The 22,715-nt window shown below is 40.2% G+C and overlaps 1 protein-coding gene across 1 annotated transcript; it reads left to right on the forward strand.

The window, feature by feature from the left end:
• Nucleotides 1-856: 856 nt before the first annotated feature.
• On the forward strand, nucleotides 857-22,626 carry LOC148800612 (uncharacterized). The gene is made up of 3 exons (XM_088903801.1): nucleotides 857-991; nucleotides 1,412-1,627; nucleotides 22,165-22,626. The coding sequence occupies exons 1-3, from the start codon at nucleotides 857-859 to the stop codon at nucleotides 22,624-22,626; spliced, it is 813 nt and encodes a 270-aa protein (XP_088759927.1).
• The last annotated feature ends 89 nt before the right edge of the window (nucleotides 22,627-22,715 follow it).

Below are 22,715 nucleotides of genomic sequence, written 5' to 3' on the forward strand. Positions count from 1 at the left end.
TCGACCTAGTACCACTTTTATTACAAATATTTTATTGTGGGACTAGTATTAATTTTGAGGGCTTCGACAAACCCGTCAAAATTTTGGCGTCGTTGCCGGGGAGCAATGTTAATTTCTTAGCTATTACCTTCTTTTGTTAACCTTCTTGTTTATGACTCATGCTTCTCAATGAGGTGAACTTCAATACAACCCCGAAATTGAGGGGACCATCCGTTGTCTAAGGAAGGAGGCGAAGCAAAGGAAGGATCGTTCACCTAAAAGGTTGGACTCGGATTTCGATCTACCCACTTGTGATTTTCTCATCTTCGAATAAGTAGAAAGAATGGCTGACAGAGAGAGGACATTAAGAGAGTTGGCTGCACCAATTATGAACCAACAGCCCTTATGCATCACGTACCCCACTCTTGAGGTAGCCTTTGAACTCAAATCTGGTTTGATTCAATTATTGCCTCTGTTTCATGGTTTCCCAGGTGAGGACCCTCACAAACATTTAAAGGAATCTCATGTCGTCTGTTCATGCATTAAGCCCCACGGTATGACTGAGGACCAGGTAAAACTCATAGCCTTTCCATTTACCTTAAGAGATAAAGCAAAGGATTGGTTGTATATTCTCCCTCCCGGTTCAATACGCACATGGGATGAAATGAATAGGATATTTTTAGATAAATATTTTCCTGCATCCCGGGCTGCAAATATAAGAAAATAAATATGTGGAGTTCGGCAGTTTGGTGGTGAGACATTATATGAATATTGGGAAAGGTTTAAGCAACTTGTTGCTAGTTGTCCCCACCACCAAATTCCTGAACAATTGTTAATCCAATACTTCTATGAAGGGCTTCAGCCCATGGATAGAAGTATGGTCGATGCAGCCAGTGGAGGAGCTCTAGTGAACAAGACACCTGAAGCGGCCAGGGAATTAATCTCCAATATGGCCGAAAATTCTCAGCAATTTGGTACAAGGACAGAAGGTACCATTAGAAGGGTTAATGAGGTAAGCTATGCAAATTTAGAAAACCAGATTTCTGATTTAACTGCTTTGGTTAAGCAGCTCGCATCAGGATAGTTACAAACTGCCAGGGTGTGTGGTCTCTGTTCAATCCCTGGACATCCTACGGACATGTATCCATCACTACAAGATGGCCCGATGTAGCAAGTCAATGCCGTGGGAGGATTCCCGAGCCAGCCCCAACGAAAGTATGATCCTTACTCCAATCATTACAATCCGGGGTGGAGAGATCATCCAAACTTAAGCTATGGAACCCAAGGAGGACAGCAGAAATATCAGCCCCAAATTTTCAGTCGATAGCCCCAGTTTTTAACACCCATCACAGCGCAAGGCCAACCCCTGAATTCAGGTATGTCCTTAGATGATATAGTTAAGGCTCTCGCTACTAATACTTAGCAATTTCAGCAAGAAACGAGAGCTAGCATTCAGAATTTGGGGAACCAAATTAGCCAGCTTGCACAGAACTTCGGGAAACTACCCTCACAAATGGTAGTTAATTCGAAAGAGAATGCAAATGCGGTGGTATTGAGGAGTGGAAGAGAGTTGCAGTCCCAACCAAGTTCACCATCGAAGGCAGCCAAGGAAAAGGAAGGACAAGGGTCAAACAACAGCCCCATTGAGGTAAAATCGGACCCCCCTCTCCCTAAGGTTACTAATGTTGTACCACCTTTTCCTAGCAGGTTGGCAAGTTCAAAGAAAGAGGAATATGAACAAGAAGTGTTAGAAACCTTTAGGAAGGTGGAGATCAACATTCCCTTGCTAGATGCAATAAAACAAATCCCTAAATATGCAAAATTTTTGAAAGAGTTATGCACTAACAAGAGGAGGCTGCGAATTGATGAAAAGGTAAGAGTGGGAGAGAACGTTTCAGCCATGATCAAGAGCACCCTGCCAGAAAAGCGTGCTGATCCAGGTATGTTTACCCTACCCTGTGTGATTGGCAATAAAAGAAGCCCCATAGATGGGTGATCATATCAGCCCAGCTCGAAATGGGCTTTTGGCCCATTAAGCTCAGTGAACCCCTGAGCCCATCACATGGACCCTATGGGCCCAACACTTACATTAAGTGGTCCATGTGCCAAGCCATCTTATAAAAACCCAGGGACTGTGGGCAGGTGCAAGATTATCCCATCAGGTATTATCCTAAATGGTCTTACACTTAACCTCTCAGCCCTTAATGATCAAGCACTGCCCGACAAGAGAGAACCTCTCCCTCGGCTACAAGGAACAGTGCCGCACTCTCCACTCACATGGATCCCGGGAATTAAAACCATTTGCAAACATTTCGAAACCGTACATATATATATATATATATATATTAATTTTGCAAAACAAAATTCCAACGATTGAAATCAACTGCCGGCAATTTGGTTTCCATCAAAGAGAGTGCATTTCCGATCATTACCCTTTGTCCGACAAAGTGGTTGATCCTGTCACTATGATCACCCACTCAGATGAATTCTCAGACTATCCCAACATACCCAGGTTTTGATCCCCACCAAGGATCTCACTGATTGGCATATCAAAGACAGCCTAATCCGACACCTAGTGAAGTATCATAATCGAGTCTAGGGATCAGGTGTAACTTTCCAGTTTTGCCCATCTGTCTCCAAGGTCTAGGGCAATACTGGAAATCTGGTCCGGTTCAAGGATTCGAGTAATCCCATATCGCATATGCCTTGGGTCTTACCCTGGTGGCCGAGACAGGCCATCCCAACACTTGGTGGCACACCAGTATCAGCCTTGGCAGGATAAATCTCCCCAGACTTATCCAATGGCTGTGAACATTTAAAACTAACACGATTCTCTATAAGTGTCCAGTTTTAGGGTCTAACACAGAATTAAACCAAACAACATGAATCAAACATGCACTTTATTTATTTCCACTAAATAACAAAAGTACATCAAATTGGATTGAAGCTAAGGGCATACAAAACTGTCTAACACTTGGTTCAAGATTGATCATTGAAAAATATGATTTTTTCTAAAATAGGGAATACGATTCCCAGTAGGATGGAGAGAAATTTTTTGAAATTTGCCCATTCTATTCTGCAAGATACGGGCGTCCATACGGTGAATATCTCATCCCTTCAGTTTACCCCTTGGTTAGCCCAGTTTAAGCCCTATCTATTAGAAGATTAAAGTGATTTAGAGAGTATAGATGGAAAAAGTGCTTGAATGTGTCCGGTTGAAGACGTTAACTTAGCACTGGTTGGAAGGCAACCCAACATAGTTTTTAATGTTTTTGCTTGTAGGAATAGAGTTTTTTCTGTTCTTGATTCAAGACCAGGTGGCATACCTTGAACCCCTTAGGAAAACCCTATTGATTTTTCCCTTGGCCCAAGTCCCATTTGCGTCATTCTAGTCATGCCATTGAGGACAATGGCATTTAAGTTGGGGGGTGAGGAAAGAGAGAAAAAATTGAAAAAAAAAATTGTGAAGCTGAGCCTTTAAATATGTAGAAATAAAATTTCACTGAAATCTTTAAAATTTTCCATTAAAAGAGATTCCCAAGCAGAAAAAGTTAAGGAAACTGATAAAAGAATATTGAATTCTGTATAAATTGGTAGCAAGTGATAGGAGTGAAAATTGACGTTATTTGAGTATTGTCGAAACCGTTTAGAAATTGGAAAATACTCCCAAGTTTTCCCCTATGAAAATAAGAAGAAAAGATTGAGAAATTAGACAAACAAATTCTTCAAATTGTTAAGAGACTGTGGATTACCCTGAACAGTTTAGTAAAATAAAAGGAATAAAAGGTCAATGGACACCCTAGACATAGAAACTGGATCTCTTCACCTAAGTCAAGTGTCGAGATTCACGTCAAATGAAAAAGGAAATGCCAAAGACACTTACCTTACACTAAGTAACCGGGTCTCTTCACCTAAGGCAAGTGTCGAGATTCACGTAAAACGGTGAAAGGTAGCAATAAAAATAAGTATGCATAACAAATTCAGGGGTAGAAATCCGTTGTCAAAAATGATAAGAATACCTATCTGATTTTAAATCAATCTCATTTTATCAAGACAATCTGCAAATGGAAGGTAAATAATATTTTCTAAGCCAAGTTTCTATAATATTCAAAACAAAACAGTTTTACCACTAAAGCCTAATACCGATCTATATAGAGTTTGAGAATGTAGGAATCAGGATGCTTGATTAATTCTGTTAGGGATGACCTTGTAATGGGAAAGACCTTTATACTCAATGTAATTTTAACGCTGCATTGCCAAGGGACTAGCAATGTTTAAGTTGGGGATGTGATAACCCTACATTTTGATGCCATAAGGGCATCAACTCAGGGGTATTTTCGGACTTAGATTAGTTAAAGTGTACCATTTTCCCAGTTAAAATCAATTCTGTGACTTCTAAGGGTCTCTGTGCAAATTATGTAGAAAACTAGAAAGTTTTCTATGCTGAAGTGCAGTTTTTGGGAAGTTGTTGTGAAAACCAACTGAAAAAGGGGGTGTTTTTGTAAAGAACTGAAAGCAGGAGGGCGCCTCCTATCTACAAAACCTAGTTGGCGCCCATCCTACTATATTACCATGCTCCCCTCTCCTTAGCAAACCCTAGGGAGCCTTTTTAACCCATTCATTTCACTCTTAGCAAACCCTAGCCGCCCCTAGGTGTTTAATCTCCACCCTCTACCTCTTTTAATCTCAACCACTCATTTTAGGGCCCTCCTTTCTAACTTTTAAACCCTAGGGCACCACCTATTCTGCTAATCCTCACCATTCAGCTCCCCACCATTAAATCTCAGCCACTCCCTCTATCTTATATCCCAACCATTCAATCTAGGGCACCACATATTCTTTTAATCTTAATCCTTCAACCCTAGATGTTCTAATCTACACCCTCCTTTCTAACTTTTAAACCACTCATTTTAGGGCCCTCCTTTCTAACTTTTAAACCCTAGGGCACCACCTATTCTGCTAATCCTCACCATTCAGCTCCCCACCATTAAATCTCAGCCACTCCTTCCATCTTATATCCCAACTATTCAATCTAGGGCACAACATATTCTTTTAGTCTTAATCCTTCAACGCTAGATGTTCTAATCTACACCCTCCATTTCTATGAACCCAAATCTCAGCCCTACATAATATTGAGTGCCCTCTCCTTCCATTTTCAGCCATAGGATCATGCCAAAACCATCTTAGCCATCCATTGGAAACCCTAGGGCATCCCTAACTTTGCTAAACCCTAGCTGCCGCCCCCCATCTTTCTCCTTATTTCTAGTTGTGTCCACCCTTCTCTATAAAAAGGGTCCCAGGGGCCTTGTAGAAGGGGTTGGTTAATTCACCCAGGTAAGAAGGAAGGCTGATCTTGAGAAGTTCAAGGGTAGAGGAAGAGGAGGTTGCCCAAGCAAGAAGAGGGGTTCCTACTTCCAGTTTTTAGTCGATAGCCCCAGTTTTTAACACCCATCACAGCGCAAGGCCAACCCCTGAATTCAGGTATGTCCTTAGATGATATAGTTAAGGCTCTCGCTACTAATACTTAGCAATTTCAGCAAGAAACGAGAGCTAGCATTCAGAATTTGGGGAACCAAATTAGCCAGCTTGCACAGAACTTCGGGAAACTACCCTCACAAATGGTAGTTAATTCGAAAGAGAATGCAAATGCGGTGGTATTGAGGAGTGGAAGAGAGTTGCAGTCCCAACCAAGTTCACCATCGAAGGCAGCCAAGGAAAAGGAAGGACAAGGGTCAAACAACAGCCCCATTGAGGTAAAATCGGACCCCCCTCTCCCTAAGGTTACTAATGTTGTACCACCTTTTCCTAGCAGGTTGGCAAGTTCAAAGAAAGAGGAATATGAACAAGAAGTGTTAGAAACCTTTAGGAAGGTGGAGATCAACATTCCCTTGCTAGATGCAATAAAACAAATCCCTAAATATGCAAAATTTTTGAAAGAGTTATGCACTAACAAGAGGAGGCTGCGAATTGATGAAAAGGTAAGAGTGGGAGAGAACGTTTCAGCCATGATCAAGAGCACCCTGCCAGAAAAGCGTGCTGATCCAGGTATGTTTACCCTACCCTGTGTGATTGGCAATAAAAGAAGCCCCATAGATGGGTGATCATATCAGCCCAGCTCGAAATGGGCTTTTGGCCCATTAAGCTCAGTGAACCCCTGAGCCCATCACATGGACCCTATGGGCCCAACACTTACATTAAGTGGTCCATGTGCCAAGCCATCTTATAAAAACCCAGGGACTGTGGGCAGGTGCAAGATTATCCCATCAGGTATTATCCTAAATGGTCTTACACTTAACCTCTCAGCCCTTAATGATCAAGCACTGCCCGACAAGAGAGAACCTCTCCCTCGGCTACAAGGAACAGTGCCGCACTCTCCACTCACATGGATCCCGGGAATTAAAACCATTTGCAAACATTTCGAAACCGTACATATATATATATATATATATATTAATTTTGCAAAACAAAATTCCAACGATTGAAATCAACTGCCGGCAATTTGGTTTCCATCAAAGAGAGTGCATTTCCGATCATTACCCTTTGTCCGACAAAGTGGTTGATCCTGTCACTATGATCACCCACTCAGATGAATTCTCAGACTATCCCAACATACCCAGGTTTTGATCCCCACCAAGGATCTCACTGATTGGCATATCAAAGACAGCCTAATCCGACACCTAGTGAAGTATCATAATCGAGTCTAGGGATCAGGTGTAACTTTCCAGTTTTGCCCATCTGTCTCCAAGGTCTAGGGCAATACTGGAAATCTGGTCCGGTTCAAGGATTCGAGTAATCCCATATCGCATATGCCTTGGGTCTTACCCTGGTGGCCGAGACAGGCCATCCCAACACTTGGTGGCACACCAGTATCAGCCTTGGCAGGATAAATCTCCCCAGACTTATCCAATGGCTGTGAACATTTAAAACTAACACGATTCTCTATAAGTGTCCAGTTTTAGGGTCTAACACAGAATTAAACCAAACAACATGAATCAAACATGCACTTTATTTATTTCCACTAAATAACAAAAGTACATCAAATTGGATTGAAGCTAAGGGCATACAAAACTGTCTAACACTTGGTTCAAGATTGATCATTGAAAAATATGATTTTTTCTAAAATAGGGAATACGATTCCCAGTAGGATGGAGAGAAATTTTTTGAAATTTGCCCATTCTATTCTGCAAGATACGGGCGTCCATACGGTGAATATCTCATCCCTTCAGTTTACCCCTTGGTTAGCCCAGTTTAAGCCCTATCTATTAGAAGATTAAAGTGATTTAGAGAGTATAGATGGAAAAAGTGCTTGAATGTGTCCGGTTGAAGACGTTAACTTAGCACTGGTTGGAAGGCAACCCAACATAGTTTTTAATGTTTTTGCTTGTAGGAATAGAGTTTTTTCTGTTCTTGATTCAAGACCAGGTGGCATACCTTGAACCCCTTAGGAAAACCCTATTGATTTTTCCCTTGGCCCAAGTCCCATTTGCGTCATTCTAGTCATGCCATTGAGGACAATGGCATTTAAGTTGGGGGGTGAGGAAAGAGAGAAAAAATTGAAAAAAAAAATTGTGAAGCTGAGCCTTTAAATATGTAGAAATAAAATTTCACTGAAATCTTTAAAATTTTCCATTAAAAGAGATTCCCAAGCAGAAAAAGTTAAGGAAACTGATAAAAGAATATTGAATTCTGTATAAATTGGTAGCAAGTGATAGGAGTGAAAATTGACGTTATTTGAGTATTGTCGAAACCGTTTAGAAATTGGAAAATACTCCCAAGTTTTCCCCTATGAAAATAAGAAGAAAAGATTGAGAAATTAGACAAACAAATTCTTCAAATTGTTAAGAGACTGTGGATTACCCTGAACAGTTTAGTAAAATAAAAGGAATAAAAGGTCAATGGACACCCTAGACATAGAAACTGGATCTCTTCACCTAAGTCAAGTGTCGAGATTCACGTCAAATGAAAAAGGAAATGCCAAAGACACTTACCTTACACTAAGTAACCGGGTCTCTTCACCTAAGGCAAGTGTCGAGATTCACGTAAAACGGTGAAAGGTAGCAATAAAAATAAGTATGCATAACAAATTCAGGGGTAGAAATCCGTTGTCAAAAATGATAAGAATACCTATCTGATTTTAAATCAATCTCATTTTATCAAGACAATCTGCAAATGGAAGGTAAATAATATTTTCTAAGCCAAGTTTCTATAATATTCAAAACAAAACAGTTTTACCACTAAAGCCTAATACCGATCTATATAGAGTTTGAGAATGTAGGAATCAGGATGCTTGATTAATTCTGTTAGGGATGACCTTGTAATGGGAAAGACCTTTATACTCAATGTAATTTTAACGCTGCATTGCCAAGGGACTAGCAATGTTTAAGTTGGGGATGTGATAACCCTACATTTTGATGCCATAAGGGCATCAACTCAGGGGTATTTTCGGACTTAGATTAGTTAAAGTGTACCATTTTCCCAGTTAAAATCAATTCTGTGACTTCTAAGGGTCTCTGTGCAAATTATGTAGAAAACTAGAAAGTTTTCTATGCTGAAGTGCAGTTTTTGGGAAGTTGTTGTGAAAACCAACTGAAAAAGGGGGTGTTTTTGTAAAGAACTGAAAGCAGGAGGGCGCCTCCTATCTACAAAACCTAGTTGGCGCCCATCCTACTATATTACCATGCTCCCCTCTCCTTAGCAAACCCTAGGGAGCCTTTTTAACCCATTCATTTCACTCTTAGCAAACCCTAGCCGCCCCTAGGTGTTTAATCTCCACCCTCTACCTCTTTTAATCTCAACCACTCATTTTAGGGCCCTCCTTTCTAACTTTTAAACCCTAGGGCACCACCTATTCTGCTAATCCTCACCATTCAGCTCCCCACCATTAAATCTCAGCCACTCCCTCTATCTTATATCCCAACCATTCAATCTAGGGCACCACATATTCTTTTAATCTTAATCCTTCAACCCTAGATGTTCTAATCTACACCCTCCTTTCTAACTTTTAAACCACTCATTTTAGGGCCCTCCTTTCTAACTTTTAAACCCTAGGGCACCACCTATTCTGCTAATCCTCACCATTCAGCTCCCCACCATTAAATCTCAGCCACTCCTTCCATCTTATATCCCAACTATTCAATCTAGGGCACAACATATTCTTTTAGTCTTAATCCTTCAACGCTAGATGTTCTAATCTACACCCTCCATTTCTATGAACCCAAATCTCAGCCCTACATAATATTGAGTGCCCTCTCCTTCCATTTTCAGCCATAGGATCATGCCAAAACCATCTTAGCCATCCATTGGAAACCCTAGGGCATCCCTAACTTTGCTAAACCCTAGCTGCCGCCCCCCATCTTTCTCCTTATTTCTAGTTGTGTCCACCCTTCTCTATAAAAAGGGTCCCAGGGGCCTTGTAGAAGGGGTTGGTTAATTCACCCAGGTAAGAAGGAAGGCTGATCTTGAGAAGTTCAAGGGTAGAGGAAGAGGAGGTTGCCCAAGCAAGAAGAGGGGTTCCTACTTCCAGTTTTTAGTCGATAGCCCCAGTTTTTAACACCCATCACAGCGCAAGGCCAACCCCTGAATTCAGGTATGTCCTTAGATGATATAGTTAAGGCTCTCGCTACTAATACTTAGCAATTTCAGCAAGAAACGAGAGCTAGCATTCAGAATTTGGGGAACCAAATTAGCTAGCTTGCACAGAACTTCGGGAAACTACCCTCACAAATGGTAGTTAATTCGAAAGAGAATGCAAATGCGGTGGTATTGAGGAGTGGAAGAGAGTTGCAGTCCCAACCAAGTTCACCATCGAAGGCAGCCAAGGAAAAGGAAGGACAAGGGTCAAACAACAGCCCCATTGAGGTAAAATCGGACCCCCCTCTCCCTAAGGTTACTAATGTTGTACCACCTTTTCCTAGCAGGTTGGCAAGTTCAAAGAAAGAGGAATATGAACAAGAAGTGTTAGAAACCTTTAGGAAGGTGGAGATCAACATTCCCTTGCTAGATGCAATAAAACAAATCCCTAAATATGCAAAATTTTTGAAAGAGTTATGCACTAACAAGAGGAGGCTGCGAATTGATGAAAAGGTAAGAGTGGGAGAGAACGTTTCAGCCATGATCAAGAGCACCCTGCCAGAAAAGCGTGCTGATCCAGGTATGTTTACCCTACCCTGTGTGATTGGCAATAAAAGAAGCCCCATAGATGGGTGATCATATCAGCCCAGCTCGAAATGGGCTTTTGGCCCATTAAGCTCAGTGAACCCCTGAGCCCATCACATGGACCCTATGGGCCCAACACTTACATTAAGTGGTCCATGTGCCAAGCCATCTTATAAAAACCCAGGGACTGTGGGCAGGTGCAAGATTATCCCATCAGGTATTATCCTAAATGGTCTTACACTTAACCTCTCAGCCCTTAATGATCAAGCACTGCCCGACAAGAGAGAACCTCTCCCTCGGCTACAAGGAACAGTGCCGCACTCTCCACTCACATGGATCCCGGGAATTAAAACCATTTGCAAACATTTCGAAACCGTACATATATATATATATATATATATTAATTTTGCAAAACAAAATTCCAACGATTGAAATCAACTGCCGGCAATTTGGTTTCCATCAAAGAGAGTGCATTTCCGATCATTACCCTTTGTCCGACAAAGTGGTTGATCCTGTCACTATGATCACCCACTCAGATGAATTCTCAGACTATCCCAACATACCCAGGTTTTGATCCCCACCAAGGATCTCACTGATTGGCATATCAAAGACAGCCTAATCCGACACCTAGTGAAGTATCATAATCGAGTCTAGGGATCAGGTGTAACTTTCCAGTTTTGCCCATCTGTCTCCAAGGTCTAGGGCAATACTGGAAATCTGGTCCGGTTCAAGGATTCGAGTAATCCCATATCGCATATGCCTTGGGTCTTACCCTGGTGGCCGAGACAGGCCATCCCAACACTTGGTGGCACACCAGTATCAGCCTTGGCAGGATAAATCTCCCCAGACTTATCCAATGGCTGTGAACATTTAAAACTAACACGATTCTCTATAAGTGTCCAGTTTTAGGGTCTAACACAGAATTAAACCAAACAACATGAATCAAACATGCACTTTATTTATTTCCACTAAATAACAAAAGTACATCAAATTGGATTGAAGCTAAGGGCATACAAAACTGTCTAACACTTGGTTCAAGATTGATCATTGAAAAATATGATTTTTTCTAAAATAGGGAATACGATTCCCAGTAGGATGGAGAGAAATTTTTTGAAATTTGCCCATTCTATTCTGCAAGATACGGGCGTCCATACGGTGAATATCTCATCCCTTCAGTTTACCCCTTGGTTAGCCCAGTTTAAGCCCTATCTATTAGAAGATTAAAGTGATTTAGAGAGTATAGATGGAAAAAGTGCTTGAATGTGTCCGGTTGAAGACGTTAACTTAGCACTGGTTGGAAGGCAACCCAACATAGTTTTTAATGTTTTTGCTTGTAGGAATAGAGTTTTTTCTGTTCTTGATTCAAGACCAGGTGGCATACCTTGAACCCCTTAGGAAAACCCTATTGATTTTTCCCTTGGCCCAAGTCCCATTTGCGTCATTCTAGTCATGCCATTGAGGACAATGGCATTTAAGTTGGGGGGTGAGGAAAGAGAGAAAAAATTGAAAAAAAAAATTGTGAAGCTGAGCCTTTAAATATGTAGAAATAAAATTTCACTGAAATCTTTAAAATTTTCCATTAAAAGAGATTCCCAAGCAGAAAAAGTTAAGGAAACTGATAAAAGAATATTGAATTCTGTATAAATTGGTAGCAAGTGATAGGAGTGAAAATTGACGTTATTTGAGTATTGTCGAAACCGTTTAGAAATTGGAAAATACTCCCAAGTTTTCCCCTATGAAAATAAGAAGAAAAGATTGAGAAATTAGACAAACAAATTCTTCAAATTGTTAAGAGACTGTGGATTACCCTGAACAGTTTAGTAAAATAAAAGGAATAAAAGGTCAATGGACACCCTAGACATAGAAACTGGATCTCTTCACCTAAGTCAAGTGTCGAGATTCACGTCAAATGAAAAAGGAAATGCCAAAGACACTTACCTTACACTAAGTAACCGGGTCTCTTCACCTAAGGCAAGTGTCGAGATTCACGTAAAACGGTGAAAGGTAGCAATAAAAATAAGTATGCATAACAAATTCAGGGGTAGAAATCCGTTGTCAAAAATGATAAGAATACCTATCTGATTTTAAATCAATCTCATTTTATCAAGACAATCTGCAAATGGAAGGTAAATAATATTTTCTAAGCCAAGTTTCTATAATATTCAAAACAAAACAGTTTTACCACTAAAGCCTAATACCGATCTATATAGAGTTTGAGAATGTAGGAATCAGGATGCTTGATTAATTCTGTTAGGGATGACCTTGTAATGGGAAAGACCTTTATACTCAATGTAATTTTAACGCTGCATTGCCAAGGGACTAGCAATGTTTAAGTTGGGGATGTGATAACCCTACATTTTGATGCCATAAGGGCATCAACTCAGGGGTATTTTCGGACTTAGATTAGTTAAAGTGTACCATTTTCCCAGTTAAAATCAATTCTGTGACTTCTAAGGGTCTCTGTGCAAATTATGTAGAAAACTAGAAAGTTTTCTATGCTGAAGTGCAGTTTTTGGGAAGTTGTTGTGAAAACCAACTGAAAAAGGGGGTGTTTTTGTAAAGAACTGAAAGCAGGAGGGCGCCTCCTATCTACAAAACCTAGTTGGCGCCCATCCTACTATATTACCATGCTCCCCTCTCCTTAGCAAACCCTAGGGAGCCTTTTTAACCCATTCATTTCACTCTTAGCAAACCCTAGCCGCCCCTAGGTGTTTAATCTCCACCCTCTACCTCTTTTAATCTCAACCACTCATTTTAGGGCCCTCCTTTCTAACTTTTAAACCCTAGGGCACCACCTATTCTGCTAATCCTCACCATTCAGCTCCCCACCATTAAATCTCAGCCACTCCCTCTATCTTATATCCCAACCATTCAATCTAGGGCACCACATATTCTTTTAATCTTAATCCTTCAACCCTAGATGTTCTAATCTACACCCTCCTTTCTAACTTTTAAACCACTCATTTTAGGGCCCTCCTTTCTAACTTTTAAACCCTAGGGCACCACCTATTCTGCTAATCCTCACCATTCAGCTCCCCACCATTAAATCTCAGCCACTCCTTCCATCTTATATCCCAACTATTCAATCTAGGGCACAACATATTCTTTTAGTCTTAATCCTTCAACGCTAGATGTTCTAATCTACACCCTCCATTTCTATGAACCCAAATCTCAGCCCTACATAATATTGAGTGCCCTCTCCTTCCATTTTCAGCCATAGGATCATGCCAAAACCATCTTAGCCATCCATTGGAAACCCTAGGGCATCCCTAACTTTGCTAAACCCTAGCTGCCGCCCCCCATCTTTCTCCTTATTTCTAGTTGTGTCCACCCTTCTCTATAAAAAGGGTCCCAGGGGCCTTGTAGAAGGGGTTGGTTAATTCACCCAGGTAAGAAGGAAGGCTGATCTTGAGAAGTTCAAGGGTAGAGGAAGAGGAGGTTGCCCAAGCAAGAAGAGGGGTTCCTACTTCCAGTTTTTAGTCGATAGCCCCAGTTTTTAACACCCATCACAGCGCAAGGCCAACCCCTGAATTCAGGTATGTCCTTAGATGATATAGTTAAGGCTCTCGCTACTAATACTTAGCAATTTCAGCAAGAAACGAGAGCTAGCATTCAGAATTTGGGGAACCAAATTAGCTAGCTTGCACAGAACTTCGGGAAACTACCCTCACAAATGGTAGTTAATTCGAAAGAGAATGCAAATGCGGTGGTATTGAGGAGTGGAAGAGAGTTGCAGTCCCAACCAAGTTCACCATCGAAGGCAGCCAAGGAAAAGGAAGGACAAGGGTCAAACAACAGCCCCATTGAGGTAAAATCGGACCCCCCTCTCCCTAAGGTTACTAATGTTGTACCACCTTTTCCTAGCAGGTTGGCAAGTTCAAAGAAAGAGGAATATGAACAAGAAGTGTTAGAAACCTTTAGGAAGGTGGAGATCAACATTCCCTTGCTAGATGCAATAAAACAAATCCCTAAATATGCAAAATTTTTGAAAGAGTTATGCACTAACAAGAGGAGGCTGCGAATTGATGAAAAGGTAAGAGTGGGAGAGAACGTTTCAGCCATGATCAAGAGCACCCTGCCAGAAAAGCGTGCTGATCCAGGTATGTTTACCCTACCCTGTGTGATTGGCAATAAAAGAAGCCCCATAGATGGGTGATCATATCAGCCCAGCTCGAAATGGGCTTTTGGCCCATTAAGCTCAGTGAACCCCTGAGCCCATCACATGGACCCTATGGGCCCAACACTTACATTAAGTGGTCCATGTGCCAAGCCATCTTATAAAAACCCAGGGACTGTGGGCAGGTGCAAGATTATCCCATCAGGTATTATCCTAAATGGTCTTACACTTAACCTCTCAGCCCTTAATGATCAAGCACTGCCCGACAAGAGAGAACCTCTCCCTCGGCTACAAGGAACAGTGCCGCACTCTCCACTCACATGGATCCCGGGAATTAAAACCATTTGCAAACATTTCGAAACCGTACATATATATATATATATATATATTAATTTTGCAAAACAAAATTCCAACGATTGAAATCAACTGCCGGCAATTTGGTTTCCATCAAAGAGAGTGCATTTCCGATCATTACCCTTTGTCCGACAAAGTGGTTGATCCTGTCACTATGATCACCCACTCAGATGAATTCTCAGACTATCCCAACATACCCAGGTTTTGATCCCCACCAAGGATCTCACTGATTGGCATATCAAAGACAGCCTAATCCGACACCTAGTGAAGTATCATAATCGAGTCTAGGGATCAGGTGTAACTTTCCAGTTTTGCCCATCTGTCTCCAAGGTCTAGGGCAATACTGGAAATCTGGTCCGGTTCAAGGATTCGAGTAATCCCATATCGCATATGCCTTGGGTCTTACCCTGGTGGCCGAGACAGGCCATCCCAACACTTGGTGGCACACCAGTATCAGCCTTGGCAGGATAAATCTCCCCAGACTTATCCAATGGCTGTGAACATTTAAAACTAACACGATTCTCTATAAGTGTCCAGTTTTAGGGTCTAACACAGAATTAAACCAAACAACATGAATCAAACATGCACTTTATTTATTTCCACTAAATAACAAAAGTACATCAAATTGGATTGAAGCTAAGGGCATACAAAACTGTCTAACACTTGGTTCAAGATTGATCATTGAAAAATATGATTTTTTCTAAAATAGGGAATACGATTCCCAGTAGGATGGAGAGAAATTTTTTGAAATTTGCCCATTCTATTCTGCAAGATACGGGCGTCCATACGGTGAATATCTCATCCCTTCAGTTTACCCCTTGGTTAGCCCAGTTTAAGCCCTATCTATTAGAAGATTAAAGTGATTTAGAGAGTATAGATGGAAAAAGTGCTTGAATGTGTCCGGTTGAAGACGTTAACTTAGCACTGGTTGGAAGGCAACCCAACATAGTTTTTAATGTTTTTGCTTGTAGGAATAGAGTTTTTTCTGTTCTTGATTCAAGACCAGGTGGCATACCTTGAACCCCTTAGGAAAACCCTATTGATTTTTCCCTTGGCCCAAGTCCCATTTGCGTCATTCTAGTCATGCCATTGAGGACAATGGCATTTAAGTTGGGGGGTGAGGAAAGAGAGAAAAAATTGAAAAAAAAAATTGTGAAGCTGAGCCTTTAAATATGTAGAAATAAAATTTCACTGAAATCTTTAAAATTTTCCATTAAAAGAGATTCCCAAGCAGAAAAAGTTAAGGAAACTGATAAAAGAATATTGAATTCTGTATAAATTGGTAGCAAGTGATAGGAGTGAAAATTGACGTTATTTGAGTATTGTCGAAACCGTTTAGAAATTGGAAAATACTCCCAAGTTTTCCCCTATGAAAATAAGAAGAAAAGATTGAGAAATTAGACAAACAAATTCTTCAAATTGTTAAGAGACTGTGGATTACCCTGAACAGTTTAGTAAAATAAAAGGAATAAAAGGTCAATGGACACCCTAGACATAGAAACTGGATCTCTTCACCTAAGTCAAGTGTCGAGATTCACGTCAAATGAAAAAGGAAATGCCAAAGACACTTACCTTACACTAAGTAACCGGGTCTCTTCACCTAAGGCAAGTGTCGAGATTCACGTAAAACGGTGAAAGGTAGCAATAAAAATAAGTATGCATAACAAATTCAGGGGTAGAAATCCGTTGTCAAAAATGATAAGAATACCTATCTGATTTTAAATCAATCTCATTTTATCAAGACAATCTGCAAATGGAAGGTAAATAATATTTTCTAAGCCAAGTTTCTATAATATTCAAAACAAAACAGTTTTACCACTAAAGCCTAATACCGATCTATATAGAGTTTGAGAATGTAGGAATCAGGATGCTTGATTAATTCTGTTAGGGATGACCTTGTAATGGGAAAGACCTTTATACTCAATGTAATTTTAACGCTGCATTGCCAAGGGACTAGCAATGTTTAAGTTGGGGATGTGATAACCCTACATTTTGATGCCATAAGGGCATCAACTCAGGGGTATTTTCGGACTTAGATTAGTTAAAGTGTACCATTTTCCCAGTTAAAATCAATTCTGTGACTTCTAAGGGTCTCTGTGCAAATTATGTAGAAAACTAGAAAGTTTTCTATGCTGAAGTGCAGTTTTTGGGAAGTTGTTGTGAAAACCAACTGAAAAAGGGGGTGTTTTTGTAAAGAACTGAAAGCAGGAGGGCGCCTCCTATCTACAAAACCTAGTTGGCGCCCATCCTACTATATTACCATGCTCCCCTCTCCTTAGCAAACCCTAGGGAGCCTTTTTAACCCATTCATTTCACTCTTAGCAAACCCTAGCCGCCCCTAGGTGTTTAATCTCCACCCTCTACCTCTTTTAATCTCAACCACTCATTTTAGGGCCCTCCTTTCTAACTTTTAAACCCTAGGGCACCACCTATTCTGCTAATCCTCACCATTCAGCTCCCCACCATTAAATCTCAGCCACTCCCTCTATCTTATATCCCAACCATTCAATCTAGGGCACCACATATTCTTTTAATCTTAATCCTTCAACCCTAGATGTTCTAATCTACACCCTCCTTTCTAACTTTTAAACCACTCATTTTAGGGCCCTCCTTTCTAACTTTTAAACCCTAGGGCACCACCTATTCTGCTAATCCTCACCATTCAGCTCCCCACCATTAAATCTCAGCCACTCCTTCCATCTTATATCCCAACTATTCAATCTAGGGCACAACATATTCTTTTAGTCTTAATCCTTCAACGCTAGATGTTCTAATCTACACCCTCCATTTCTATGAACCCAAATCTCAGCCCTACATAATATTGAGTGCCCTCTCCTTCCATTTTCAGCCATAGGATCATGCCAAAACCATCTTAGCCATCCATTGGAAACCCTAGGGCATCCCTAACTTTGCTAAACCCTAGCTGCCGCCCCCCATCTTTCTCCTTATTTCTAGTTGTGTCCACCCTTCTCTATAAAAAGGGTCCCAGGGGCCTTGTAGAAGGGGTTGGTTAATTCACCCAGGTAAGAAGGAAGGCTGATCTTGAGAAGTTCAAGGGTAGAGGAAGAGGAGGTTGCCCAAGCAAGAAGAGGGGTTCCTACTTCCAGTTCGCCAACATCACTACTGCCACCTCTGGATTTGAATCCCAACCATTTTTTCTTTAGTTTTAGAATTACTTTCAGTTCTTTAATTTCTAATTTATTTTTCCTTCCTGCAAATTTTACTTTTATTAGATTTAATTTGTATTGTATTTCTTTTCTACAGATCTAAAATTCGGGTAGGTAAGATGGAAGGCCTACCTCGAGAAGTTCGAGGGTCGAAGGAGAGATCCAGAGACTGCTACCTTTGATCGGATTCCCAGACCTTTTTATTTCGTTCTTTTTTTTATTTGTCTCTATTATTTATTTATTTTTATGCACTTGTTATTTTTAGTACTGTTCGAATTTAATTTTAATGAATTTCATTTTTAATTAATTAATTTTATATTTCTGCAACTCTGTTGTGTAATTTATGCACAGATAATTTAGGCAAGTGTACCTTAGTCAAATGTGCGTATAATGATGAGAAAAGTGTCGATCCCACAAAGAGTAGATCACAATACCAAATCAATTTTAAACTAACCTAAGTTGAACTCGTGAATCAATTGAATGAATAAAAACTAAAAAATTAATACAAATCCAACTTAATAAAAACTGAATTAATGGATGAATGCAGCTAGGGTTTAGATTTCGTTAAATCGAGGTTATATAATTACCTATTTAATCCAACTCAAGACCAAAATTACCCTAAGGTATATTAAAGTTATTTGCATGTGATGGTGGATTTCCCTAAATTAATTAATAAGCTTTATCAAGTCATATAAATACTTTATTAATCCAATTCTACTATCAAATTTTTAAATGGTTGTCAAAAGGAAAAATAAGCATTAGTTTCTTTGGAAACCTCTAATCGTTGAAGGGGATTTGCCTCATTAAGCTTTCTTGATTCCCACACATTAGCTAATCATCTTTCGATATCAAAGTCTATCATGCAATTTTTATTGTCTAGGGATCTAATTCATAACAATCCTTTGGTCAGTCATGCATGAATCATCAAATCATTAAAAGATTGGCCAATTCTTTTAAAGCATTAAGCATAGCAATAAAAATTCTTCATGCAAATAATAAAGGTCTTGAATCGAATTAAACAAATAACTATATAATCTTTAAATCAGAATCCATCTAAACCCTAGATAAGAGAATTTATCTAGACATCATTAAATTCAATATACTCAAGAAAATTAAAGGGGAAACACAACAAGAACACATCAAAGAATGAATAAAATAACAAGAAAACTTTAGCCTTTGAAGGTAGAAGACAAGTGCAGCAACTAAGCCTTTCTCCCTCTTGAATTCGGATTCTTCCTCTCATTCTCTGGCGTGCGGAAATTGCTTTGTCTTCTCTTCTGATGTGCTATGACTGCTTCCTCTTCTCTTCCCTGCTGAATTCTCTCTAAGGATGTGTCCCCTTGCCTTGAGTCTATGGTACTTTTTATAGTGAAACCTCCCCTCAATTGCTTCTCAATGCAGACTCCTAATTCAACACAAATTAGGTCTCTTAGTCTTTATCTCAGTTAAATTCCTCTCTCTTCTACACTGCCAACTGCCAGACCCGAAACTTGTAGCTCGAATTGCACTTGGTTGGCGGCGGAATTAGATTGAGTGATACACTGATTAGACTAAAAGGTACCCTATTTTTATCCCCAAATATTCAATCTTTTTCATTAATTTAGCACTTAATTGGACTCATTACTCTTGTATTTCGATTCAGGGTAAGCAAGAAGGCAATTGGAAGAAAACAAGGCAAATCAAATGATTTTTTACTGTTTTGGCACCATTCAGTAATCTGGGCATAACTCTCAATTCCGGGCTCCGATTTGGATAAATCAAGAGGAATCAGAAAGAAGGAAGAAAGGCCCACAACTTTTATGTGTTGGGTTTTGACAGATTCGGTCCGCATCGAAGACAAAACCAGGCCCGAAGTCGGGCAAGTTCCCAGCAAAGCCCATTTCACAGCCGAAGCCCAATTCACAGAAGAGCCTTGTAGCAGCCCAAAATATTAAAGCAACCCAACTCGAATTCAAGAGCCTAGAGTCTCAATTTCGAATGTAACCTCCAGAAAGAGAGTCTTATTAGATTTAAATTTTGAAGGTAATCGTATAAAGATTAGAATATTGGATTAGATCACTAGATAAGAGATAGGATAGGATTAGTTCAAAACAGATCAGGGCTTTCTAACTTGAGGTTAATCTCCTAGAAGCAGTTGGAAAACAGCCATCTCCCTTAGCTATATAAAGAGGGGGGTGGACCAGCTTTAAGCATCAATCCAACAATCCATCAATCAAGCATCAAGCAACTCAAGCTACCAAGAAGATCAGTTCGGCCTACTGAGAAGCAAAGCCTGGAGGGTTCGTAAATCATGAGCAGCTAAGCCCTTTTCTTTTCTGGTTCAAAGGGGAGGTTTGATTGTGTCATCGTGAGGTTCTGTATTTAACTCAAGTTCTTGCTTTTTAATTCAAGTATTTGTTGGTTCTTGTGCATATTCTCAATGGATGTTAATGTTAATTAGTCTGACAAATTAATTAATGTTGATTTTCTTACTGCTATCCATGGTTCGGTGATCCGTAATTGTCACGAATAGTGGTACAAGTAGCAATTAGGTTAATATCTTTCTGGGTCAATTGTTGGTGACAACCTTTGACCAATGTATTGACATGTTTTAATTTAAAGGGAATCAATGGGACAAGATTCGATAATTCCAGCTATCTCAATTATTGTTATTTTGGTTTAACTATTTTCACAAAGCTTAATGGTATCACTAGTTAATATGGAACGCTATCGTACCCAGTCGATTAGTGATAAGTGTTGATCGAATGCTGGGTTTGGTCAGCTGATTTAGGAAAACACAAGGTTTATTATGGCTATCCTAATAAATCTAAGGTTAAATGCTTGAATTGCAAGACTGTCGAAGTCTACCTATGATCGATGACCAAATGACCAACCCGAACCCTTGAATTAGAATTTGGTAAGACTGATTTCTCTTATTTGGTATTGCTATTGCTTTCTTGTTCTTGTAAAAATTTTAATTATTTAATTTTCCCACTCTATTATATTGCGCATTCGACTAAGAAATTATTCCCTAGCTCCCTGTGGTATTCAACCTAGTACCACTATTACTACAAAAATTTTATTGTGGCACTAGCATTAATTTTGAGGGCTTCGACAACCCATCAAAATTTTGGCGCTGCCAGGGAGCTACTTTAATTTCTTAGCTTGTTACTTTCTACTTGTGTTAACTTTCTTTGTTTTATGATTCGTGCTTCTCAAAGAGGTGAACTAGAGTACAACCCTGAAATTGAGAAGACTACCCGTCGTGTAAGGAAGGAGGCGAAGCAAAGGAAGGACCGTTCACCTCCATGGGTGAATTCTGAATTTGACTTGCCAACTTGTGATCCACCTATTTTCGAAGAAGAAGAAAGGATGGCTGATAGAGAGAGAACGCTAAGGGAGTTGGCTGCACCAATCATGAACCAATAGCCCCTATGCATAATATATCCCACCCTCGAGGTAGCCTTCGAACTAAAATCTGGATTGATTCAACTGCTTCCTGTTTTTCATGGCTTTCCAGGTTAGGACCCTCATAAGCATCTCAAGGAATTCCATGTTGTTTGTTCAAGCATGAAACCGCAGGGTATGACTGAGGATCAGGTAAAACTTATATCTTTTCCTTTTACTTTACAAGATAAAGCAAAGGATTGATTATACATTCTTCCTCTCGGTTCGATATGTACATGGGATGAGATGAATAGAATGTTTTTAGATAAATATTTTCCTACATCCCGAGCTATACGAATATTGGGAAAGATTTAAACAGCTTTGTGCTAGTTGTCCCCACCACCAAATACCCGAACAGCTCTTGATCCAATACTTCTATGAAGGACTACAACCTATGGATAGAGGTATGGAAGACGCAGCTAGTGGAGGAGCCTTGGTCAATAAAACACCCGAAGCGGCTAGGGAATTGATTTCCAACATTGCCAAAAATTCACAACAATTCGGAGCAAGAACAGATGGTACTATCAGGTGTGTTAATGAGGTAAGTCATTCTAATTTAGAAAATCAAATTTCTGATCTAACTGCCTTGGTTCGACAACTGGTTGCAGGGCAATTGCAAACAGCAAGGGTATGTGGTGTCTGTTCGATTCCTGGGCATCCTACAGATATATATGTCCATCACTACAGGATGGTTCGATGCAGCAAGTTAGTGCCGTAGGAGGATTTCTGGGCCAACCCCAACGCAAGTATGATCCTTATTCCAATTACTACAATCCGTGGTGGAGGGATCATCCCAATCCGAGCTACGGAAATCAAAGAGGACAACAGAGATATCAGCCCCAAGCTTTCAACAGACAGCCCCCAATTTCAACACCTATCTCAGTGCAAAGTCAACCCTCAAGTTTAGGTATGTCATTAGATGAAATCATTAAGGCTCTTGCTACTAACACTCAACAATTTCAGTAGGAAACAAGGGCCAACGTCCAGAACTTAGGGAACCAAATTAGTCAGTTTGCTACTTCCATTAGCAAGTTGGAGGCACAGAACTCTGGAAAGCTACCATCGCAGATGGTAGTTAATCCCATGGAAAATGCTAGTGCAGTGGTGTTGAGAAGCGGGAAGGAATTGCATCCACAACCTACCTCACCAAGGAAGGCAGATAAGGGACAGAAGGAAGAGGAGAAACAAGATTCAAACGAGAGCCCCATTAAGGTACTACCCGACCCCCCTGTCCCCAAGATTACTAATGCCATTGTACCACCTTTTCCTAGTAGGTTGGAAAAATCCAAGAAGGAAGAATATGAGAAAGAAGTATTAGAGACCTTCAGGAAGGTGGAAATAAACATTCCCTTGTTAGATGCCATCAAACAGATCCCAAAATATGCAAAATTTCTGAAGGAGTTGTGCACTAACATGAGGAGGCTGTGAATCGATGAGAAGGTAAGGGTTGGAGAAAACGTTTCAGCTGTCACTAAGAGGACCTTGCCGGAAAAGCGTGCTGATCCAGGTATGTTCAC

The sequence above is a fragment of the Nelumbo nucifera genome, chromosome 4 (assembly GCF_055504915.1).
Source record: "Nelumbo nucifera cultivar China Antique chromosome 4, China Antique-T2T, whole genome shotgun sequence".
In the NCBI taxonomy this organism is placed as follows: domain Eukaryota; kingdom Viridiplantae; phylum Streptophyta; class Magnoliopsida; order Proteales; family Nelumbonaceae; genus Nelumbo; species Nelumbo nucifera.

What these genes read in the sequence shown, in the direction of transcription:
- LOC148800612 (XM_088903801.1), top strand. Translation starts at nt 857, where the DNA reads ATGGTCGATGCAGCCAGTGGAGGAGCTCTAGTGAACAAGACACCTGAA. An exon ending in CCATTAGAAGGGTTAATGAG is followed by an intron (nt 992 to 1,411) that starts GTAAGCTATGCA and finishes TAGCAATTTCAG; the next exon opens with CAAGAAACGAGAGCTAGCAT. An exon ending in CAAACAACAGCCCCATTGAG is followed by an intron (nt 1,628 to 22,164) that starts GTAAAATCGGAC and finishes CAATTTCAGTAG; the next exon opens with GAAACAAGGGCCAACGTCCA.